The sequence below is a fragment of the Pantherophis guttatus genome, chromosome 8 (genome assembly GCF_059756535.1).
Source record: "Pantherophis guttatus breed Tessera chromosome 8, ASM5975653v1, whole genome shotgun sequence".
NCBI classification, from domain to species: domain Eukaryota; kingdom Metazoa; phylum Chordata; class Lepidosauria; order Squamata; family Colubridae; genus Pantherophis; species Pantherophis guttatus.
Window position 1 is genome coordinate 62,308,161 of NC_142070.1, and position 26,243 is coordinate 62,334,403.

General features: G+C 41.9%; 1 protein-coding gene across 5 annotated transcripts in view; it reads left to right on the forward strand.

The window, feature by feature from the left end:
* Window positions 1–490: 490 nt before the first annotated feature.
* The window catches only part of GUCY1B1 (guanylate cyclase 1 soluble subunit beta 1), a 104,146-nt gene continuing 78,393 nt past the window's right edge, over window positions 491–26,243 (forward strand). For 2 of the 5 annotated variants that reach the window (XM_034432875.3, XM_087875281.1), the window contains exons 1-2: window positions 491–843; window positions 1,328–1,401. In XM_034432875.3, coding sequence (XP_034288766.1) covers window positions 841–843; window positions 1,328–1,401 — 77 coding nt within the window. In that variant the 5' untranslated portion in view covers window positions 491–840. Of the gene's footprint in view, window positions 844–1,327; window positions 1,402–18,965; window positions 19,107–19,811; window positions 19,943–26,243 lie in introns of those variants that run through there. The other 3 variants (XM_087875280.1, XM_087875283.1, XM_087875282.1) reach the window with 3 other exon arrangements.

Consider the following 26,243-nt stretch of genomic DNA (forward strand, 5'->3'; position numbering starts at 1 on the left):
ACTAATAGCAGTTCCCTCCTCTCCCCCATAGTCTCCTCCCTTCCTCCCCATCTTTAGTTATAACTTGTATTTTTAATTTTAATGTGATTTTATATATTTATTCATACATTTACAGCTTTATTTTAATGTAAGCCACCCAGAGTATCCTTGTGGAGAGATGGGCGGCAAACAAATTTAATAAATAAATAAAAATGTAGCAGATTTCCATTACAAGAATGTATATACTGTACTTCCTGGAGGGGAAATCATGGCTAGAATTGACTCTTAAGTACAGCCAAGGCAATGAAATATAGCAGAGATAGTTTCCCTGCAAGACTGAAAAAAAATCAAATTTCTAGAAAGGTACAACTCTATATCAATTAGAAAAAAGCAATCAGGTAACTAAGGCGACCGAGCAGCATCTTACTGGAGAAAGCGGAATGAGTGTGCGCAACAGGGAAGATCCTGTTCTCACAGCACGGGGCATCATACGTAAACACTTAAAATGCGAGGTTTCGCATCTTCTCTCTGCCACAGTCGAGGGATTCACGCCTTTGCGAGTTTTGTATACATCGGCCCGCATTCTCCTGCCCTCTAATCAATTTTCCTCCCCCGGCCTCTCTCGTCCCCCGCCCGGAGCCAGAAGAGCACCCAAATTCCTCCTCTGCTTCTGATTGGAAATCACCCTCCTGGCTGGTCTTGCGATTGGCTACGGCTCGGTGACAATCAGAGAGTGGCCGCGGGGGCGGCTGGCGCGCCGAGCTGCTGCTTGCTTGCTTGCTCTTCTTCAGCCTTTGCCTCGCTAAGCAGCTGCTGGAACGTTGTCCCCGCGAAGCCGGGGAGGGGTAGACCGCAGGCGCGATGGTGAGTGTCAAGGCGACGCTTCCCAGGGCCCGTCGGAGGGTGCTGGCTCGTCTTTAGCAGTAAAGGTGGGGAAGGAAAAGATGCGCGGTGCTGAAGTGGGAGATGAAGGGGGGGGGAAGATAGACGAGAAGAGCTCCGAAGAGAAGAGAAAAGGGGTGCAAGCGGAGGAATGCAGCGGCCCACCCTGCTTCTTCCTATCCGCCCCAGTCCGGACTGCCCCTCGCATTGCCCTTCCCCCGCTGCCCTTCTGTGCAAATTTTAATAGCTCCGCCTTCAGTGGGGCATTCAAATTTGTCTTGAATAAGCATTAAATACCTGGAGTAGGTGAACGGGCAGTTGCCAGCTTTCCTACCTATTCTCTTGCTTCTTTGGAACCCAACCTGAGTTTTTCTCACCCATCTTCTCCCTCTTGCTCTTTGCTACTCTTGAGTGCTCCAAAGCCTTGTAGCCACAAAAGACTTTTCCCGGCTTTTATCTTTGACAGTATGGTTTTGTCAATCACGCCCTGGAGCTGCTGGTGATCCGAAATTACGGCCCCGAAGTCTGGGAAGACATCAAGTAAGTAGAAGCCACCTGGGCTTCAGCTTCACCTGAAAAACCCCAGTGCCAAATGTGTGCATAAAAAACCACTGTCCTTTCCCCCACTGGAACTAGCTCTGCTTCCTTGTTTCTTATCAGGAAGCAGGGTGAAAGTTTTTGGTAGGCTCTTCCTCCTCCTTGTCTCATGCCTGGTGGAGCTGAGGAGCAAGGCTGCTTCCGTTGGTGGGACCCTCTCTAGGCCATTGCTTTGCCTGGTTCTCACGCTCTGAAGGGTGCAGGAGGGAGTGAAGTGCTGGCGGAAGACTCTTAGTTCCCTAAGGGGAGAAAGAGGAGGTGAAAGCAGCTCATGGGAAGAGGTTACCCTTATTCATGGCTGACTCTGACCTCAAAGTTGATGGGAAAAACAAAACAGACATCCAAAACTTCCAGGGTTGAGAATCTCCATGGGGGAGAGGATGAATAACATCTTAAGTTTTTAGCATTTCTTGTTACAGCAACTAATTTTCAGGAAAGAGGACGTGCTGCTTCATAAATTTTTCAAGCAGGAGGAAGCACCTTTTTCACGCACCTTTTTCTGGTTCTCCCTTATCTGTAATTGTGTCTTGTTTTACTTCCTTAATGTAACCTCTTAAATAAATATGCATTAGGTTTGCAAAAACAATATATAAACTAAAACCTGTGTCAGAAAGTCACAGAATATGATTTTTGGTATTTTTGAGTTAGTCTTGACTCCTGGCCACTGCCTGGACAAGTCCCTGCAGTTTTCTTGACAAGATTTCAAAAGTGGGTTGTCATTGCCTCCTTCCTAGAGTTGAGGGAAAGAGACTGGCCCAAGATCACACAACTAGCTTTGTGCCTATGATTGAACTAGAACTCATGCTCTCCAGCTTCTTGACTGGTGCTTTAATCACGTCAACAGACTGCAGTAGTTATGTCCATAATTTTATTAGGTTCAACTATTAAAATTCAAGCTTGCAGGTTTGCCATATGCCTTTATAGATGCTAAATACAAAACAACGTGTACTTATATGTGGATGCAAACAGGCCAGCAAAAGAGACCATCCATCCTATCATCCTAAGAAGAATTCTGTAGAATGCAAGAGCTTTCACACTGTGCACTATTTTAAGGTTAAATTTATTATTAGGTCTAAGCATTATTCCATTATGCATAAAATTAGTATGTAACTTGAGCAGGGAAATTATTATTCCTAATTCCAATTATTCCTAATATTGTTCCTGAAATGGCTTATTATTTTTTGAGGAATTGGTTACTCTGGGTCTGCAAAAATCAATACATGTTTATCACAAATTATTTTTGTTGCTGGGAAATCTTATGAACTTTAATACAATTGGTGTTGGAAAATCTTTAATGGCCTTATGTGGGGCAAGTAATTAGGTATAATTTTCTATGGATTTATAGAAGTATTGGGTTAGACTTACATGCTGTATGTTATATATGTAAACTTATAGCCATGCTTTTGTTAAATATTAATTTTCAAAAATTATTAGCATAGCCCAATTGCTACATTAAAATCAATGTATGTAAACTACCCAATATGACAAAGTCAACATAACCCAAAAATATATGGAAAAGGAGTAGAAAAAGACATTTTAACATGTTGGTTGCAAATGTGGCAACTTGCTATAGGTTTTAAATAACAAGCCTTAAGGGTCTTTTCTAAGATTCTTAGAAAAAAGGGATTTTTTTTCTATTAGCTATTGTAATTGAAAAAATATGTTTAAAAATTCATGCATTACATGGTGTTAATGCTTGCAACTGGGGGAATTTTCACATGCTGCAATTTGACTGCTAGGGCCTGAAAATTGTTTCAAGGGTTCTTCCATGGAAAATAGATTAAGAAAGGCTACCCTAGACCCTTCATTTAATAAAAGGCTACCCTTTATTTAATAAGTTACATCTTTTTTCTTTCCCTTTGTCATAATTGAATGCCACTTGTTAACCGACAGGAATATGCACAAACTATTTTATGGAATGACTATATATATGCTTATTGTTTTGTCATTTGGCACAATTCCTCATTCAAACAAATAGTTTCACCTGGGAGACTGCACTATACTTTGTGTGTGTGTGTGTATACACACACTGTGTAACGTAGTGAGCTCCCGTTACTTGTCCCAGCTTCTGCCAACCTAGCAGTTTGAAAGCATGTAAAAAATGCATGCAGAAAAATAGGGACCACTTTGATGGGAAGGTAATAGTGCTCCATGCGCCTTTGGCGTTTAGTCATGTTGGCTACATGACCACAGAGACGTCTTCAGACAGTGCTGGCTCTTTGGCTTATAAAAAAATAAAAGATACAATTTTATATAGGGTGTCTGAATCATCCTTCATAACTGGGTTAGTGCTGTCAATCATGTATAGAAGATATGGAATCATAGAATTGGAAATGGCTATTGAGATTAGAATCTAATTTATTTTTCTGAAGGAATCTCAATTAACAAACTGGCTGGCTTCATCTTGAAGACATTGACCAAAGGACAGTCCCCTATTTTCTGGGGACAGTAATTGGTTTTATGTGCCTTAACTCAGTCTATGACCAGCACCCTATAAAGGCAGTTGGATGTTCCTTTGTACTTTGGCACATTTGGCTGTCCATGAAAGATAACCACAGTTGGATCTGATTACACTTGGATTAAAGACTATTAAGAAACTAAATTAGAAAGCTGAAAAAACATTTCAGAACACATTGGAAATTTATTTTGATGTTATTGCCAAAAACAAAACCTCCATAGCAAATCCAAAAATATACACTATGCGAATGGACATAAGTATGCACAGAGAGGGGAAAAAAGAGACAAAAATTTACTAATAGAGTAAATAACTGCTTTCAAATAGACTCTCAATTAGATTTACTTTCCTTTAATTAAAAATAATAAGAAAAGGGAGGATGAACAATTCAGAAGGATTTCGGCTTTCTTTGTTTGTCTTCATTCAAGAAGATGCAAAAGAGCAGTAGCATTTAGTGATAGGAGAAAAACCATCTTACTTCATTTTTGTTTTGATATTTTAGTTTATTGGGTAGTTGTTCTACTATACATTCAAAAGAAGATAGAACTGTTGGGTGCTTCTAGACCTTCACTTACAGATGGAGGCCCATCTTCACGAGTCAGTCCCCCAATTTATTTAGGACATCCTTATATATTAACTGCCAGTTACTTCCTGGGATCTCAGGCATGAGATTTTTTAAATTCTACCTGGAAATGCTAGTGATAGAACATGAGATGTTCTTCACACATACTTTAGCTCCTCTGTTTGTCTGATTTCTTCCCTGGATCTGCTAAATATGCTCATTGTGTAACTAAGTAGGTAGTTATATAATGAACTCACTTTTTATAACGATTGAGTTTTTAGCATACACCTTTCCTCCATTCAAAATTTACATACTGGTTTTTCAGAAAATGCAGTTACTTTCTATCACATTTATCTTGTCAATCTTCTGAGGACCAAAACCTATGCCAGAGGAAAGTGATTAGTAAGAAGAGGTTTTTAAAAATCACCATTGTATAACAGGAAGAATTGGAATGAAATACAAACCATAATCTTGTGTTTCAGGTAAATTTTTGACAAAGGGGATAGCAAATGATTTTTGCTGCTAGTAGTAGAGTTCTGTTTCTATCATACAGTGAGAAATTCATATTTTTTTTTAAGAAAGTAAATATGTTCTTCATATAGGATCCTTGTCTTTTATACTGTTGTTTTCCTTGTGATTAATGTAATAGTGATGAAATAGCATGCCCAACTTTAACCTCTGCCTATGACAAATATATATTTCCATTTTCTTAATTAAATCTGTGTTATGGCAGGCATAATATTAAACTGAATTACACTACAGTAATTTAATTAACTAAAGATGCAAAAAGAGAGGTCTATTTAGCTATTTCAACATGCAGTTCTTCTAGTTCTTCCATGGGACCTTTGCCAAATGAGTTAGATCTGTCATAAACACAATATTTGACAGTGCAATATATATTATCTGCTAAAAGTAATTGAGTTTATGGGACTTAGCTCTTAAGAGGTAAATATATGATTGTAACCCACATGAAATTTCAGAGTTTTGCAACTCCTTCATTTATACAAAGTGAACCAGAACAATCCTGTTTAAACTGAAACAAGAGATTCATCATTTCTAAGACAGAAACAAAACAATACACCTAAAAATACACACACAAATGCTTAGCAAACCTGTATAGCAGGACTAATCACTCTTTTGTATCCTGTTTTAAATTGGCTACCTTCTTTTGTCTGAACTTTCCAAGTGAGTCAAACCTGACCTTTTGATTTATTTTCAAACTAGATCTTAAAGGATTCAATTTTCTTACGGACTATAAAAGGCAAAAATCATATTTTTGTGCACTTACATATGTATCATACATAAGTGCACAGAAACAATGATTTTTTTAAAAAACAATTTTTTAAATCTATCATAACAGCAGTGTGGTGAAAATGCTTGCCTCCCACTTGGAAGGTTGAGAGTTCAATCCTAGGTAATGGTAGACGTTTCTCTCCTAGGGTGCACAAAAAAAAAAAAAAAATTGCTGCAAACTCTGCGTGGCATCTGGAAGGGCATCTGGCCAGTAAACGCTTAGCTCCATCCAGTTGCCCTGAGTCTACCCCAAATTAAGGAATTACAGGGCCATAAAAAGGGAGTTTTTTATGTATCTATCATACAAATTAAACAGATGATTTGCATCCTTCAAGCAATTTAAAAGATTAAACAACAGGCTAGCTAAGGAACTGTTTTACCCCAATGGGATTGGCTTGTCCCACCCAAGCCAGCTGAAAGGACATTCTGTGAAACCAATTGGACAATGAATTCTGGCTGGTGGGGTTGAGAAGAAGAGACTTTTCTGCTCCTACCCTTTGGAAGATCATGCAACTACCCTTTCGGCTTTCCTAAAGGGACTGAAGAACTGACTCTGTCAACTGGCGTGGGGCCCAAGGAGGGCATACCATTCTAGACATAGCTAAAGGGCTAAGATTAGACACACAACCCCGCCATGTACATCTTGCTCCCTTTCCCCTAGCTTTCTCAATTTTAAGCCAATTTAATGTTACTATTTATTCCTTTGATATTTTAAGATTTTATAATCAGGTTGGCACTTAAGTTGAATGAATAGATGAATAAACTTACACAAAATTTATAACATCTTTATATGAATTAGAATCAATCTGAATCATAAACTCTGAATTTAAGCCACTTCCATCCCCCCAATACATATACGAAGATCAGACAGGCAATTCACATACCTTATTTAGTGTATTTTTGGTGCACTTCAATGATTTATTTACTTTTAAAAATAACAAAGTAAATTATTTGTTGAGAAACAATCTTCCAGGAAAATCATATATATTTATATATACCCACTGATTTTTAAAATACATTTAACATAATTTTGTCCTAAGTAGTCATATCTTAAAGCAGTTTATAATAAAAAAGTGTTAAAATACACTGATACAAGACTGTAAATTAAAATTGCATAAAATATATTTATTAAAATAACTGTTTGTAGGGTAGGGAACAAAACAAAATAATTCATCCATACAAGGAAGGACCTAAAGAGGATAATAAATTCCTTATTAATACAGTACATGAAGTAGAATATTCTAGAGTGAAGACAGAGAGTGTCCATCAGTTTTCACAAGGTGACACTATCAGTTGCAATGTAACAGGTTTACATTTATGATCTTGGCAATTTTCCAAGCCTATAAAAGGAAAGAGTATCTCTAGGATATCTAAGTAAAAAGTTGTTTAAGGCCGAATGTGATGCAGCAAACTCTTCAACCTGTATTACATTAGTTTGCTTTATATTAGACTGTCCTTGAAGACCACTATGAAACTTCAGTTAGTGCAAAATGCAGTGGCCTTAATCATTTCTGGTCAGTTGCATTAACTGCCATGTTATTCCACTGACACAGGAGTTCTGCTGGCTAATGGAGTATTTCAGAGTGCTTTTCTATATTAAATATATATATTATTATTATTCTCTATTAAAAGTGCTAGTTGCTATTTTTAGAGACCTATATTGCTTTATGTCTGCCTGTTTTGTGCACCTGTTAAACATCCCCATTTACTATGAGATGCAATGGGAGAGGGCCTGACTCTGTGTGTTCTGTGTGGAGGCTCCCCTCTTAGAGAACAGGCAAGAATGCTCTTCTGGAATGGATTTGGGAATTACCGTAAATGTGGAAGTAGTTTTGTTATTATTGTATAATAATTTACTTTTATTCTATTATTTATTATTATTATTCTATTCTATTCTATTCTATTCTATTCTATTCTATTCTATTCTATTCTATTCTATTCTATTCTATTCTATTCTATTTCTAGTATTAGTATCAGTATAGTGCCATGATGGCGAACCTATGGCATGCATGCCACAGGTGGCACGTGGAGCTATATCTGTGGGCACACGAGTGTTGCCCTAGTTCAGCTCCAGCACACATGCGCATGCCGGCCAACTGATTTTCAGGCCTTCCGGTCCCACCGGAAGTTGGGAAACGGGCCATTTCTGGCCTCTGAAGGGCCTCTGGGGGTGGAGAAGGTCATTTTCACCCTCCTGAGGCTCCAAGAAAGCCTCTGGAGCCCGGGGAGAGCAAAAAACAGGCCTACCGGGCCCATTATGCCATTGTGTGCCAAAGGAGGGGAGCATGGGGGGGGTTGTGTGTGCAGGCATGGGGGCGGGGTGCTTTGAATTATGGATGTGGGACCCCTCCCAGCGCTCCCCCCGTTTTTGGCACGCAACAGCAAAAAGGTTAGCCATCACTGGTATAGTGTCTAAAGTCATTGCTAAATGTCTACAATAATTAAGTAAACTTGGTTTTATAGCTAATTTGGCAGCAGAGGTGAAGATACATGGCACAAGATATAACTTCCAATCCAAGCACAGATATAATCTCATGTAGTATATGTTACAGTACATATGTTAATCTGTATTGTTAATATCATAGCCAGGCTGTCTTTGCGAGGAATAGGCACTTTGGCCAAAAAGTTAATTGGACTCTTAATGACAATGAAGCTTGTTGCAATTTCCCCCCAAAATATCTATTCTTTCTGAGAAATATAACTTTGACAGACTTACTACTTCTGATACGTAGGAATCATTTTACCATACATTTCTCAGCTTATTGGAATAGAACCTAATTTTACTGGTTGTCATCTACTTCACTACTGCATTTATACCCAGCTAATTAATTTGCATAAGAGTGACACTTGCATCCAAATGCTGCCCACAGTGGTTTCATTTAATTTTATTTTTAAATTTCATCGGGGACAAAATCTCTTATGACTTACAATTTCATAAGAATCTAGGTGATTTACAATATTTACAAATAAAATACTGTTGGTGAAAACGTCAGTCTCTGAATAGAGTAAAATCAGATAATACTTTACAATCAAAGTAATATTTGTGTTCGTTATTTTAAAATCATTTTGTATCCAGAGTTCATAAGAATGCCGTCTACTTTTATTCCTCCCTGTTTTCCCCAAAATAAGACATCCCTTGATAATAAGCCCAATCGAGCTTTTGAGCGCATGGCAATAAGGCCAAGCGCTTATTTCAGGGTTCAAAAAAATATAAAATAGGGTCTTATTTTAGGGGAAACATGGTATTAGCTTTCCAAATTTCCAAATTATTTTTTTCCAAATTTCCAAAATTTCCAGTGTTACTATATCTTACTTCCCCAATTAAACATATTCTGTTATGACAGAGGGCAGTAATGTCAAAATGGCAGGCAGGATTGGGCAGCAGGGTTGTGCCCCTTTTATGTGGGATGAGACTTCTGATCATGCTGATAATTTTGATAGAATTGACTGTCCTTGTGGATGTTCTGTTTGTATGTGCCCAAAGTAATGTTGGATCTGCAAAAGTAAGATATTTCATATGAATAAAATAGCATTCACAACAAGCCATGATAATGTTAACATGACAAAACATGCATAGGATTGCCAGGTCTGCTTCCCAAAAATAGCGGACAAGCGGGGCGGGGGGGGGGTTAAGTAGTAAAAAAATTAAAAAAATTTTTACAATTAAATTATATATTTTCTTACAAACATTTTAACACATATTAAAATAATCACTTCAAAACTTTACTTAAAATTCAAAACATCAGATATATTATAATAATATGTAAAATATTAAATTACATTTTACTTTGCTGTCGTGTGTATTTTTTATTTGACTGCGCAGCTTTGATCAATTCTTTGTGTTTAAGGAATAATTCTTTAATTTCAGTACAACATTGAGAAATATTAAAAAATATACAAAGTTCACTTCGAACTGATACAAGCAGTCGGTTACGTTCGTCAGTCTACAAATTTCCCATGATGCTGAAAATTGGTTCAACGTTTGCATTTGATACCGGAATTGATGCACAATACTGGAACAGTTTCAGTAAACTCGGAGCTGGCTCTTTCTTGAAAAAGTACGTCCACTTATCAAGGGATGAATCGCCCTGCAGATGAACATAAACTTCTTCTAAGGCAGAAATTTCATCGAAGAGAGTGTTGGGTGGAAGTTCTTCTCGCCATGGTGATAATAACGAGATGTTCATCATTTCTTCTAAAGTTGGAGGATTATTGCGATCAATTAGATTGAAACAACATAGCGTCTCATATACTGAATCGGTGAAATTATACCACTTTTCTAGGTACGCAGTGGCTCTTTGATACACGTTGATGGCTTCTTTCTTGAACTTTTGCACGGCATTCTCAGGCAAATGTTTTTTACGTAAGGCAAATAAAACTTTCATTTCAAAAAACTGCTCATCGTATTTTTTTTGCAAAGAATCTTCACATGATAATGTGAAGATCACATGCAAGAATTTTCTTGCTTTCCAGCTTCAGTAGGGTGTCTTGCATTATTGACATGAAGAAGTGCATGAAATATAAATACAATTCTGAAATTTTTGGTTCATCGTCCTTTGCGAGTTCATTTTCCTGATCCGAAATAAGGTTCCAGATAACCTTATGGCACTCATCAGATCCAAGAGAAATAAAATACGATTTTAGAGGTATCCAGTTTAAAAGAAGTCTTTCGACCACTTTAAACAAACTTAACCAACGTGTTGGAACATGGCGCAAAACTTCATGGAATTCTGACTCGCAAAACTCAAAAAATGATTTCAACTCTTCTTGTTTCTTTTCAGAATTTGAAAATTCGGCAAAAACCTTCAGCACTACATTTTCGATATCAAAAGATAACTGCTTTAATGCATTTTTTGCGCTGTTGTGTAAAATGTGATTATTGCAATGAGTATTCGATCTTTGTCTCATTGTAACTTATGAAAAAAAAAACCCACGATTCTCCTATCCTTATTCTCTTAGACTGTACAGCTTTAGATTACGTACCATTTCATCATAAAGTTTTTGAATAAAAAAATGTCCACTATTTTGTGAAAAAAAATAGTGAACATAATGTAAAAAAAGTGGACTGTCCGCTCAAATAGAGTTAATAGATTGTGCCTAATAAATCACATATTGCTGAAATACTGAGATGGGTAATAGAATGGTGACACAGTTCATGGAAGCTTATTCCTTTTCATAACATGTATTAATTTGATAAGGTGCTACCAACCAGATTCATATTGAGTTTTGGCTGCCATAGACTAACATCACTATCTTCCTATACTGTAATATCGACAAAGATATTCATCTTCCAGGTTAGCATATCTGAAACAATGGCACTGTAATTCACTTAATACTTTTTCCAATTAGGCATGGGATCTCATTTTTCTTTCCTCCTTGTTTCCAGATATAAATATAAAGTATGGTAATAAATATAGGTACATAGCCTGAAGGTGTGTTGAAGGAATTAGAAATAAAATCAATGATTTCAGTTTATTATTTATTTACTTAATATATGATGAGAACATGATAGAAGTGTGTGTGTGTATGTATATGTGTATACACACACACACACACACACACACACACACACACACACACACACAGAGTCCATGTAATTATAAGTAAAACTTATATGAGGATATGGCAGTGGCCTCATAACTGGATGTCCAATTCAGCTATCCAGGCAATTGGCTCTGGCGTTGTTTCATGCAAATCTTATAATGAACAATAAGTATATATATACCATAGTGCACACCAACCACACAGGAGAACTGAACTGTAATTAAGCTTAAGGACAGCCTGTGTTATAAGGAAAAGAGAACAAGTCTGATAAGGCTTGCAGGATGGCTATTGAGTTCAAGGCGAGCTCTCTGCCTCGATTGGGACAGAAGAATTCTATTATTTGGGCTGCAAAGATGGAATGTTTCCTGAAGGCTAAGGAGCTCTGGGATATTGTTATTAATCCACCCCAGGCACCATTAGCAGTAGCAGATCAAAGGCAGCATGATAAGGCACTGGCCTATATCATCTTAAATTTAGAAGATGAAAAATTCTTGAATGTAGATAATTTAAAAACTGCAAAAGAGATTTGGCTGAAATTGAGAAGTCTGCATGTGAGTGCATCAGCATGCAGTATTGTGCAATTATTGAGACAATTATACAGGGCCCAGTTGCAACCATAGGAGAGAGTGGAGAGCATTTGCTGCATATGCAAACTTTATTTATTGAATTGGAACAGCATAGAATGCACATTCCTGAATCTCAGAAGGTACTGTTGGTGTTAAATCGTCTTGATGAAACATGGGACATTGTTTCAGCTGTTTTTGAGTGAAAACCAGAACAGGACTTACGAATGAAGCCCTTAAAGCCCGTTTGATTTCTGAAGAAAACAAATGTCATTTTAGAAAAAAGCCAAAAGGAAAAAATCCTGAGGTGGGGTTCCAAGGAGCAGAGAGAGAAAAGGAATAGATAGGATGCCTGCAGCGATCGGATTACAGCCCAGCAAAGATTTTCTAAAAAGCAAGAAATTATCCTGGAGGTGTTTCATTTGTGGTGATAAGGCTTATTTAAAGAAAGACTGTTTTCAAGGAGGAAAAACAACAGATGGACAAGCTGCTGTTGCAAAAGTTAGCTATTGTAATAGCAGAGACAAATGGTTAATAGACAGTGAGGCTAGTCAAACAATTGTTAATAATTCTAAATTGTTTTTCAGAATGGATCCAGTTGGAGGAGATGCAATAGCCTTAGCAAATGGCTAGAAGGCTAAAGTCACAGGAAAAGGCAGTGTGCTGATTCCATGCCTGGAGAAAAAGTTTAGTAACATATTATATGTGCCTGAAATGGAGCATAATTTACTGAGTGTCTCTAGTCTAGACAAACAAGGTTTTGAGACCACATTACAAATGAGAAGTGTCTCATAAGAAGAAATTGGGAGTGTATGTGCACAGGGCATAAAACAGGATGATCTTTATGTGTTGCAGGCACGAAAGGTTCAATAGCCCAAACATATGGCAATGTGGCACAACATGTTTCATGTATTCATCTCTTGTATAGAAATCTTGGCCATGCCAGCTTCAGAGTTTTGCAAAAGATGCAACAGTTTGGAGAAGGGTTAAACTTAAAAGGGTGTAAGACATACTTGGAGTATGCAGTATGTAAATCATCAAAATCCAAGGTATTCCCAGTAAGCAAGAGTAGCACAAGGGAGACAATAAAAGCTCTAGAGCTGGTACATGCAGATTTGGTTGGGCCAATGCAAGCCAGTTTGGGAAGAGTAAAATAGGCACTCGTCATTGTAGATGACTACAGCAGATTTGGTTTCTGCTATTTACTAAAGAGTAAAGTAGAAGTGCTACAGAAATTTAAGCAATGGCTAAGCTTCGTAGAAAGGAGATATAAACAACAGGTATGTCAGCTGCAAAATGACGAGAGGTTCAGAATTCATATCAGCAAGTTTTCAACAATGGTTGGGACAGTTAGGAATAAAACACAGATGCACAAATCCATTCACAGCAGCTGAGAATGGTGTGGTTGAAAGGCAGAATGGTGTCTTACAAACCATGAAGGACTTACTGCTGGAGGATTCTGGTCTGAGCAGATCATATTGGGGTGAAGCCATGTTGACTGCTAATTATTTAATCAATAGGCTATGGAGTTCCTCAATTAATGATACTCCATATGCTGTAGAAAGCCATCTCTGGCACATTTAAGGGTGTTTGGAAGCAATGCATGGGTACATATTCTCCTAAGTGGAAGAAATGGCATTCAGCCATGGGAGGTGACTATTCTATGCTGCAATGACCGAGTCTGCAATTTACATAACTCCGCCCCCTGCTGGCTAGCCTCCAGGGTTTAGACTCGGTCTTTGCTTGACGGAAGTGTCTTCCTGCGCTGAGTCTTCTAACCTATTTGGGTGAATCGTTTGGACTGATTTTCGGCTTTTATCGACCCTTGGACTGTTTTCCTGACTTTCCTGGACTGATTTCTGGTTTGTGATTTCAGATTGTTATCGGTTTTGACTTTGTGGATTCCGGCGTGAAAGGTCCTTACCCGAGCCCGCTGAGGGCCGCATAGCGGCGAGGGACTGCTTCCCAGACAGTCTCCTCAAAGGGGCTCCTTTTCGTTGCCGTTTGAGCCCCTTGAGCCTCCACGAACTTTTGGAGAGCTTCGCTGCATTTTAAAGGCATTTGCCAAGCAGCGTTACCAGTGCCACCTAGGAGAGGACGGGAGCGCTTTATTTAGCCGCGTTTGATTGCCGACGGCTAGTGGCTCAGCTGACAGGCTTGTGAGGCATTTTTTCGCTGCCTGCTTTATTGGGATTCGTGTGTCTTTTCACCATCCCTGCTCCATCGTTTCTGGCGGGCCCCCCTCTTTCCAAGAAAGGTTGTTTTCACGGACTTGACTTTCCCTGGCAGCTAGTGAGATCGGCCTGTAGCCATTTCAAGATGGCGGACGCCATGAGGCAAGCCCGGGGAGCCCCAGCAGCTAAAGGGGGGAGGCGCAGGTACACCAGTGAGCCTGGGGAGGGCACTTCAGCTATGCCACCACCGCCTAAGCGTCCAGCTAAGAAGGCTCCCTTGATTGCTCCCAAACCCTCCAGGGAGGAACTTCGGAGACACAGGGCCCTAGAGAAGGCCGTTCTTAAGTCAGAAAAGCCGGCGGCCATTTTGTCAACTCCTCCCCCACCCAACATGGAGTCTGCTCCACAGCACGGGAGAGATCTGTCACCAGACCATCATTCTTCTCAGGGTCCTCCTCCACCTCCAGGCTCTGAGCCTTTATTTCAAATGATGCCTGAAGCCTCCTCTTCTCAGGCCTCTGGCCTAGATCCCCCTCAGCCTGATCAGCAACCTCAAATCTCCCAAGCAGGTTGCCCCCTGCCCTTGCCTCCTCAGCCTCTATCTTCTCTGGAAGCCATTATCGCAAGGACTATTCAACAAGGTCTGGCCCAGGGCCTTCAACAGGGTTTGCTTCAGCCCCAGCCTCAAGGTGCTACTGCTCCTTTTCAGACTGAGGAAGGACTGTTGGAGGAACGTTATTCCCCTGAACATTATGAGCAAGGGTCGGTTTCTGAGGAGGAGGAGGCAGAATCCAGGGAGTTAGCGCTTTCTGATGGTGAAGGATTAAGTCCTGATCAGCCAGCTTTTATTGGACTCTTTTGCCCTCAACTGTTTTGGTCTCTACTTCACAAGGCCTTGGCAGTAAATCGTCTGGGCGCTGCTGCTTCCACTTCTACTGAGCCACAATTGAATGGTTCTGATCCTGCTATGTCTTTATTCGTTGAACCTGCGGTGAAACCGGATTTGATACCTGCGCCTAAGCTATTTACTGACGTTGTACAGGTCAATGGAACCTGCCTGGGGCTGGTCCAGCCCCGAATGGCCTAGACAAACGTCTTTATCAATTAGCTCCGGCTCTTTCTAACCTTTTACAGGTCCCCCCTGTTGACGGACCCGTGGCTGCGTTGGCTTCTCCTTCGCGGGTGATGGGATCGTGGGAAAAATATCTCCGCCCAGAGGATAAGCGAGCTGAAAAAACTCTGATAAAATCTCATCTGTCAGCGGCCTGGGCTGTCCGTACAGCCACTTCAGCTTCTTTCTTCAACCGGGCGGCCCTTCTCTGGATAAAGCAACTTCAGGACCAGTTTCCTCCGTCCGACTCCCACACACATCAGGATTTGAATAAGATCGCTGCTTCCTTAGAGTATTCTGCGGATGCTACTTTGAGCTCGGCCCATTTTGCGGCCAAGGCTATCGGTGCCACCGTCACTTCTAGATGTCTGCTCTGGCTCCGCCAGTGGCAGGCGGATGTCAGGAGCAAGTAGCAGTTAGCGGCCTCTCCTTACTCGGCTGATTCCTTGTTTGGTGCTCCATTGGAACCTTTGTTGATAGAGACTAGAGATCATTGGAAGATTCTCCTTCTGTGTCCAGATGTTCTGACTCGTTTTTTTCCTTACAGCAGACCGCAGAGCTTTCGTTCTTCGGACGCCTCCTCCTATCCATCGCGATATCAGCGTTCCTTTCAGTCACGGGCCCAACCAGATTCCCAGGTCAGACAGGGCAACAGATTTTCCCCAAAGCGTTCCTTTCGGGGTGGCAGGGGTAGACCCTTTTGGAGAGCCAAGTGACTCCCCCTCTTCTGCCCCTATAGGGGGACGTCTCGCCCTGTTTGCAGTGCAATGGCGGGCGTCCATTTCAGATTTATGGGTTCTTAATACTATCCAATACGGTCTTTCCTTGGAGTTTCACTCTTCTCCTCCTTCTGTTTTTCTATCATGCCCCCCGTCCCGAGATAGGGTTAAGCGGGTTTTAGTCTCAGGCTATTGACCATCTTATGGCCATTAATGCTGTTCAACGGGTTCCCCAGGAAGAACGGGGTCAGGGATTCTATTCCCGGCTTTTCCTAGTCCGCAAGGCTCGGGGGTTGGCGACCTATCTTAGATCTTAAGGCACTGAACCGGCACATAGTTTATTGCCGGTTCAAAATGCACACCCTCCAATCTATCTTGGATACCCTTAGACCTGGGGACTATCTTTCCTCAATTGATTTAATGGAGGCTTACCTCCATGTCCCAATTTACCCCTCTTTCCGTAAGTTCCTCCGTTTTCACTATCTCGGGGGCCACTACCAGTATGCAGCACTTCCCTTTGGCCTTTCTTTGGCCCCTCGGGTCTTTACAAAAATCATGGCTGCTCTGGTTGCCTATATCCAGGCCTTGCCCGTTCGTATTCAATTTTATTTAGACGACATTCTGATTCAGTCGTCCTCCCTCCAGACGGCCCATCTAGATTTGAAGGTTACCATTCAAGTTTTACAGCAACATGGTTTCTCCATTAATTGGCCTAAAAGCCATCTGTCCCCTTCCACCGTGCTACAGCATTTGGGGGCGGTAATTAACACCGATTCTTCCACGCCAGTCTAGTCTACGATCCCTTGCTCAGGGTTGTGTCTCGGATTGTACCTCGTCCCTTCTTCGTCTTTCTTGCCTCCTTGGCAAGATGGTTTCAACCTTTGGAGTGGTTCCATGGGCCCGCCTTCATAGCTGAGAACTCCAATGGTTCCTTCTTCCTCACCAAAAGGATCATTCCAGTACCTCCCTTCGCAGGGTATCTCTTTCTCTGGCTCTGATCTCCTCCCTTTGATGGTGGACCTCCCTAGCGGTCTCCAGGCCCAGGCCCTTCCGGGAGCCAGTGCGAGTGACTATCACGACCGATGCCAGTCTGTTTGGATCATCAACTGGTGCAAGGTCAGTGGTCCTACACCAAGTGGTGTCTCATTATCAACCTCCTTGAATTACGAGCCATTCGTTTGGCACTACTCTCATTTCAACACTTAATCACCAATCGTGACGTGCTGGTGCTCACGGACAATGTGACCGCTAAGGCCCACGTTAATAGAATGGGGGGCACACATTCCAGAGCTCTTATGGATGAGACCTTGCTTCTCGGCTTCTGGGCTGAGTCTCATCTGCGCTCCATCCGCGCAGATCACATTTCGGGGGAGGCCAATTCTCAGGCGGATGCCCTCAGCAGACATCGACTGGACCACTCGGAATGGAGCACCCGGACCATCTGTTTCAGGACATCACAGCGCGGTTCGGCATGCTGGTGCTCAACCTCTTTGCCTCGGCAGTCAATCACCGGGTCCCGAGGTAGTTCTCTCGTTATCGGGATCCTGCAGCAGAGGCCACAGATGCTATACGTTCCTCTTGGCCTCCCGGGCTCTTATACGCTTCCCCCCCTTCCTTTAATATCTAGGGTGCTCCTGAAAGTGCTGGAGGAATGGGCAGAAGTCATCTTACTAGCGCCTCGCTGGCCGCAGAGACACGGGTTTGCGGACTTAGTGTCCCTATCTGTCTCACGCCTGTGGACCATTCCCAATGATCGTCTGATTCTTATTCAAGGGGCCCTTCGCCATCCGGATCCGACGTGGTTGCACTTAACTGTTTGGAGGTTGAGCGAGCTTGTTGCTGAGAGCTAAAGTCCCTCCCTCTGTTGTCACCACCATTCAAGCGGCTCGTCGCGATTCCACTAATCGTATTTACAATGCAACGTGGGATGCCTTTGTAGCCTGGTGCCGTCGTTCCAACATCGTTCCTTGGTCATCCTCTGTGGTGGATGTGCTTCGTTTCCTCCAGGCTGGGTTCGAGTCGAGGTTGGCCCCTAATACTCTCCATCGCCAAGTGGCCGCGCTTTCTTCAGTTCTGGCCTACGGGGCAGATTCCTCTCTTTCTCAACATCCTGTCATTCGACATTTCCTCCGGGGTGCTTCGAACTTACGCCCCCCCCCAGTGCATCATTACCCCACGTGGGACCTCAACAAGGTTCTTTCTGCACTGACTGCGTCCCCGTTTGAGTCTCTTCGCCTCGTGTCTCTACATTTTCTTTCATTCAAAACAGCATTTTTAGTAGCTATTACGTCTGCTCGGCGTATTTCGGAGCTGGCAGCCTTGTCCACTTGTCGCGACCTATGTATATTTCACAAGGACAGGGTCGTGCTCCGTTTGGACCCCGCCTTCGTTCCGAAGGTTAACACTTCCTTTCACAGAGCACAGGAGCTGGTCCTACCGGACTTTTGCCCCTCCCCATCTCACCATCTAGAGCGCACCTAGCATACTCTGGACGTACAACGGGCACTTAAAATCTATCTGGCTCATACGGTGTCCTTCCGCAAAATGGAGGCTCTGTTTGTCTCGTATCAGCCGGTGTCGATCGAAGTTAAGTTTCGGGCCCTATGTTGGGGAGATGGATTCGGGCCACTATTTCTACTGCTTACCTGCGCCAGTCTTTACCTGTTCCACGGAACATTACTGCCCATTCTACGAGAAGTGCCTCTACATCTGCCGCCTGGGCTACGCAAGCCTCGTTGGAGGAGATCTGCCGTGCCGCCACCTGGACGAGCCTCTCTCCTTTCATCCGGCACTACAGAGTCGACGCCTTTGCCTCCGCTGATGCGGCTTTTGGACGTCGCGTTTTTCAAGCTATCCATACGCCTTAAGAGTTCAGGACCTCTCTTCTTTCCCACCCGATGGACATGAAGCTTTGGTATGTCCCATGGCTGAATGCCGTTTCTTCCACTTAGGAGAATGGAAGTTGGTCTTACCTGATACATCCGTTCTCTATGAAGAACAAACGGAATTCAGACCCACCCTTTGGAAGGTCCTGTCCCCTTGGTGGGCGGGGGGTTGGTGCATTAAATTTATTTTTCTCATTTCAGGAAGACACTCTAGTCTGCGTCAGGGCCCTCGCCTAAACACTGGAGGCTAGCCAGCAGGGGGCGGAGTTATGTAAATTGCAGACTCGGTCATTGCAGCATAGAAGAGTCACCTCCCATGGCTGAATGCCGTTTCTTCTTCAGGTAAGATCAACGTCCATTCCACAAGCAATCAGGAGAAAAGGTCAACCAAAGGCTAGAAAGCTCAGGTTTACGGGCTATGAGCCTGGCTCAAAGAGATATCACTTTAGCGATGGGAGCAAAAGAATAGTCATTTCCAGGTCTGCTAGTTTTGCAGAGCAAAATTGGAACAGAATTGATGCCAATTTTTGGAATGATCCACTTAGTGATGGTAATTCACTAAGCGACGGTGTTAGCATTCAGGGAGGAGAGACTGAAAAAGAGCAAGAAAAGAGTCAGGAGAAGATGATGACTCAGAAACAGGAGAGGGTTGAAACACAAGAGCAGTCAATGCCATGCAGGTCAGAGTGATGGAACAAGGGGATTCCATCTGACAGATATTCTGCTAGTAAAGTTAAGGTGTCTAATGTTGGTATGAGCCAAGAAACTATTGGGAAGTATTGGCACTACCCAAAATTGAACAAGTGAAGCCTGTGATCAAGAGATATATCAGTCAGCAATAGGGAGCTTGCTATATCTATCACAGTGGTCCAGACAAGACACAGCTTGTGCAGTAAGCATCTTGAGTCACTTTACTGCTGCACCAAAGCAATTGCATTGGATGGGTGTAAAAAGGATTCTCAGATATTTGAAGGGAACTGTGAACTTGGGTCTTCAAATATAGGTCTCTGAAGAATATTAAATCACTTGGTTTTATGTCTATTACAGTCATAAAGGGAGGAGTGTCAGTGTAATTATGAGCTGGGATAGCCATAACAACAAGTCAGCCAATCGGAACTGCTTGGTGACTGAGAGCCGTGTTGGACAGCTTGGAGCCTGAGCATGGCTTAGGTTCACTGGTCTGTATATATATATATAAGGATTATTATATTGATTCTTTGCTTCTGGATTCTGTGATTTCTGGTTCTGGCTTCTGCTGCATGGGTGTTGTATACATGCATCATGATTTATATTACTGTATATAAAGAAGGGACATGGTGGCTCAGTGGCTAAGATAATGAGCTTGTCGATTAGAAGGTCGGCAGTTCAGCTGTTTGAATCCCTAGTGCCGCATAATGGAGTGAGCTCCCGTTACTTGTCCCAGCTTCTGCCAACCTAGCAGTTTGAAAGCACGTAAAAAATGCAAGTAGAAAAATAGGGACCACTTTGGTGAGAAAGTAACAGCGCTCTGTGTACCTTTGGCGTTTAGTCATGCCAGCCACATGACCATGGAGATGTCTTTGGATAGCCCTGGCTCTTCGGCTTAGAAACGGAGATAAGTACCGCCCCTAGAGCCAGAAACGACTAGCACACATGTGTGGGGGAACCTTTACTTTTACCTATATAAAGAAATTTATTTTAGACATGAATTCTGCTGAATTATTTACTTGTGTGCTGGTTGGATTGCTGCAAACTCTAACAAATCATTTGGATGTGGGCGTTGTTAAGCCATACACTGGCACACTATTTAGCTGTGGAATAAACCAAAGCCGGGCTGTTCGTAAGGTCTTAGCATCAGCAGCCTAGGTTGTTCCAGCCAGTCTATTCAAGTAAATTGTTGCAACTTTTCAGTTTTGCAACTGTTTTTTCCAGGTGCTGCTGGAAAGTTAGTTATCTGTCCAGTATTATTTCCAAGTACTTTGGAGAGTTACAATATTGTAAAATATGGTTCTGGAACTACACTGAAGGCTGGTAATTTGTGTACCTATTGCTGAGGTGGAATGTAGCTACTTCTGTTTTTGTTAAGCTTAGTTGGAGGCACAGTTTTTCGAAGTAGCCATCCAGCTTCTGGAGATCTTGAGATCTCTGCATCACTGAAATTGGTTCTTTGGCCTGTGGAATTGATATCATCGGGATAGATAAATTTCCGAGAAACAGATTCAGGCAGGTCATGGATGTACAAGTTAAAAAGAGCAGGAGATAGCATTGATCCTCGTGGTAGTCCATTATTCAATTTATGATATTTGCTTCTATTGAATTCTGTGAAAACTTGAAATAACCTGTTATTCAACATCTTGTCAATCAAGGCAGTGGTGTTATGATAAGATGTAACCCTGATTAGTTTGAGGAAAAATCCTTCTCCCCAGACTAGAAAGAGATTAAAAAAAAAAAAAAAACAGAGGCATTTTCATGATTTCATGAAATGATTTCAGTGATTTCAGTTCTTTCCTCTCTTTGCTTGCACCTTCTAATGTGTAGTGGATGGCTGAGTTTTTAGCAGTTTAAAGTGGGTTCTGTAGATTTTTTAAAATTAGAGTTTAATTTCATTATATTAATTAAATTGTCAGATAGGATATCAACTCTAACACACATACTAAATAAGAATATCAAACTGCACAATAAAACATAGAGGCACCTTTGAATCCGCATTCTATTGTATTAACCACTTTTTCTTGATATAATATCATGACTGACTGCGCTGAAAATGGAAAAATGAGCCCTTGTATGATGCAGATCGTCAATCAGCTAACAAGTCATGCAGAATCCAGATGGCAAAAGGTTTAAAAACACCCCAATTCAAGAATGCTTAGAATTAAAATCTACTCTTATCATCTCAGCTAGAATGGCAAATAGAATTGACTAGGTAGTCCATATCCATGTTTCAATTTCATTTCTTCCTGAAAAAGCAAGAAAACTGCTCTGTGTGATTTGCATTCTAATAGAGAATGCATTTAATATTTACACTAGTCCATAGCTATAATACTTTTACCTACCAACCAGGATCATAGCAACTAAGTATAGCTTGCCACTTATGAGGACAGCTCCATTAGCTGTGCTAGTACTAAGTCATGCCATTGAAGTGACTTTTTCTAAACAATTCTATAAAAAAGAAATAATCTCAATAAACCAAAATATCATGTGATTTTCTGTCTATTGAGATCAGATTTTGGGGGAAAAAATGAATTCTGAAAACACATCTTTTTAATCTCTTTTCTATTGAATTTCAGAATTAATATTAAAGTAGCACTTTAAATAACATGACAGTTCTGTGGGTTGGCATGTGTTCAGAGTTGTAGATCATGGTTTCCGTACATGGTGAAATCTATGAAGGGGATTCCCCCCCCCTCTAAAAATAGGAAATGACGGTTACATATTATACTGTGTAATGTTTTGCTAAGCAAAAAGCCCTGTGCTGCATTTGCTATTCAAGCAATCCTTTATTCTGGAATAGTTTATTTTATGAAACAAATAACCCCGGTCTATCAAACAAAAATTCTGAAAGCATTGCAGTCTTTTTAGATATGAACATTTATCATATCTATCATACAGTATTTATTTTGCTTTTATATAAAAACCAGTTAAAATTGTATGAATTAATGTGCTAATTTTTGCTGTTCACCTTGTCTATCTGCAGAAAGAAACAGGGAAGCTAAGAGAATTTTCTTATTTTCAGCTGTTGTTGACAGCTATGCTAAAGTGAAAGCCAGTCTTAAAAATATTTTAAACCATAAAACAATAGTTCTTGCTTTTTTTCTCTCTTTCAAAAAGGAAAGTCTAAAAGTAGCATTTATCTTATTAGAGTGCAACATCAGGTTTATCTCTCAGAAATATTCCAACTGCTTCCTGAGGATTTGGATTCATATGGTTTCCTGCTCTTGGATATTAACAGTAATCAGCAGCAACAACTGCCAAATGTCCCAGCTTGTCCTAACTAAGTTATTTATATGCATTCCATCCACCCTTTACCTCTCACATGCATCAGAGACAATGGATTTACATAAAGGAAAGTCCTGACATCTATTTCAATATTAAAATTTGTAACCTCCAATTTGATTTGAGTAATATTCTCATGAAAAATAGATAGTAAATTTATTAAAAGACATAGAAGAATATATATACAGTGGGGCAAAAAAGTATTTAGTCAGCCACCAATTGTGCAATTCTCCCACTTAAAAAGATGAGAGAGGCCTGTAATTGTCATCATAGGTAGACCTCAACTATGAGAGACAAAATGAGAAAACAAATCCAGACAATCACATTGTTTGATTTGGAAAGAATTTATTTGCAAATTATGGTGGAAAATAAGTATTTGGTCACCTACAAACAAGCAAGATTTCTGGCTCTCACAGACCTGTAACTTCTTTAAGAGGCTCCTCTGTCCTCCACTCATTACCTATATTAATGGCACCTGTTTGAACTTGTTATCAGTATAAAAGACACCTGTCCACAACCTCAAACAGTCACACTCTAAACTTCACTATGGTGAAGACCAAAGAGCTGTCGAAGGACACCAGAAACAAAATTGTAGACCTGCACCAGGCTGGGAAGACTGAATCTGCAATAGGCAAGCAGCTTGGTAAGAAAAAATCAACTGTGGGAGCAATAATTAGAAAATGGAAGACATACAAGACCACTGATAATCTCTCTTGATCTGGGGCTCCATGCAAGATCTCACCCCATGGGGTCAAAATGATCACAAGAACGGTGAGCAAAAATCCCAGAACCACACGGGGGGACCTAGTGAATGACCTGCAGAGAGCTGGGACCAACGTAACAAAGGCTACCATCAGTAACACACTACGCCGCCAGGGACTCAGATCCTGCAGTGCCAGACGTGTCCCCCTGCTTAAACCAGTAGATGTCCGGGCCCATCTGAAGTTTGCTAGAGAGCATTTGGATGATCCAGAAGAGGATTGGGAGAATGTCATATGGTCAGATGAAACCAAAGTACAACTGTTTGGTAGAAACACAACTCGTCGTGTTTGGAGGAGAGAGAATGCTGAGTTGCATCCAAAGAAGACCATACCTACTGTGAAGCATGGGGGTGGCAATATCATGCTTTGGGGCTGTTTCTCTGCAAAGGGACCAGGATGACTGATTCGTGTACAAGAAAGAATGAATGGGGCCATGTATCGTGAGATTTTGAGTGCAAACCTCCTTCCATCAGCAAGGGCATTGAAGATGAAACGTGGCTGGGTCTTTCAGCATGACAATGATCCCAAACACACCGCCTGGGCAACGAAGGAGTGGCCTAGCCAATCTCCAGATCTCAACCCCATAGAAAACCTTTGGAGGGAGTTGAAAGTCCGTGTTGTCCAGCAACAGCCCCAAAACATCACTGCTCTAGAGATCTGCATGGAGGAATGGGCCAACATACCAGCAACAGTGTGTGCCAATCTTGTGAAGAGTTACAGAAAACGTTTGACCTCTGTCATTGCCAACAAAGGATATATAACAAAGTATTGAGATGAACTTTTGATATTGACCAAATTTATTTATTTATTTTATTTATTTTATTAAATTTCTATACCGCCCTTCTCCCGAAGGACTCAGGGTGGTGAACAGCCAAAAGATAAAACACAGAGATACAAAATTTAAAATAGATTAAAACAGATTAAACAATTTGGCTAAATTTTAAAAATATCCCATAATTAAACAAATTAAAATTAGTGTTTAAAATTTAAATTTAAAAATTTTAAAAGGGAGAAGATTTAGGCCAGGCCAGCTTGATGAAATAAAAACGTTTTAAGCGCGCGACGGAAGGTGCGCAGATCCGGGATCCTCCGTATCTCCGGGGGGAGCTTGTTCCAGATCATAGGTGCCCCCACAGAGAAGGCTCTCCCCCTAGGGGCCACCAGTCGACATTGTTTGGCCGACGGCACCCGGAGGAGCCCCTCTCTATGGGAGCGTACTGGCTGGTGGAGGCTATTGGTGGTAGCAGGCGGTCCCGTAGATAACCAGGTCCTAAGCTGTGGAGCGCTTTAAAGGTGGTAACCAGAACCTTGAAGCGCACTCGGAAGACCACCAGGAGCCAGTGCAGCTCGCGCAGGAGAGGTGTTACATGGGAGCTCCACGTTGCTCCCATAATCACCCGCGTGGCCGCACTCTGCGCCAGTTGGAGCCTCCGAGTGCTCCAACTGGCGTTGTAGAGAGCGTTACAATAGTCCAGACGAGAGGTGACGGCATGAGTGACCGTGTGTAGGGAGTCCCGATCTAGAAAGGGACGCAACTGGCGGATCAGGCGAACCTGATGAAAAATCCTCCCGGTCACGGCCGTCAAGTGCTCTTCTAGAGACAGCCGTGAATCCAGGAGGACGCCCAAGTTGCGAGCCCTTTCCATGGGGGCCAATGATTCGCCCCCAATAGTCAGCGATGGCACCAGCTGACTATATCGGGACGTCGGAAACCACAGCCACTCAGTCTTGGATGGGTTGAGCCTGAGCCTGTTCCTCCCCATCCAGATCCATACGGCCTCCAGTCACCGGGACATCACTTCAAGGGCATCGTTGGGGTGGTCCGGGATGGAGATGTACAGCTGGGTGTCATCAGTGTACTGATGGTGCTTCACCCCGAAACCACGGGGTTATTTTCCACCATAATTTGCAAATAAATTCTTTCCAAATCAGACAATGTGATTGTCTGGATTTGTTTTCTCATTTTGTCTCTCATAGTTGAGGTCTACCTATGATGACAATTACAGGCCTCTCTCATCTTTTTCAGTGGGAGAACTTGTACAATTGGTGGCTGACTAAATACTTTTTTGCTCCACTGTAGGAGTTGGATTTATCAAAATCATTTTAAACAATTCAAAAAACAAAAACAAATAAGCATAATTGCATGAAATTGGACAACAAGCATGATACATTATATTTTGACAGCTTGTATATTTGGACTTCCATTGTAAACTACAGGTAATCCTTGGTTTATGAGCATTCCCTTAGTGAACATTCAAAATTATTTGATCAGCACCCCCTAGTGTTTACGAACAAGTCCCAAAACTACGAATCTTGCAGCACCATGGCAGTTGTTCGCCCTTATGAACAACCTCAGAGACTCTGCCACATTCAACTTGCACTTTGCCAGCCAATATGGAGGTTTGGAGGGGCGAACCCGCCCTTCCGACTCTCCATTTAGGCCTGCACAGGCCTCACCCAGCAGTTAGCTGGCCAAAATGGAGCTCTGTTTAGGCATATGCAAGCCTCACCCGTCACATTGCAGGCCAAAATGGAGGTTGGGAGGGGCGGGCCTTCACTTCTGAACCTCCATTTTGGCCTGCAGTGTACTGGGCAAGGCCTGTGTAGCCCTAAAGGGAGCTCCATTTGGCTGGAAAAATGCCAGCTGAGGCCTGTGGAGGCAGGCCTACGCCTCCGAAACTCCATTTTGGCCTGCAATATGCTGGCAGAGGTCTGCAGAGGCCTAAACGGAGCGTCAGAGAAGCGT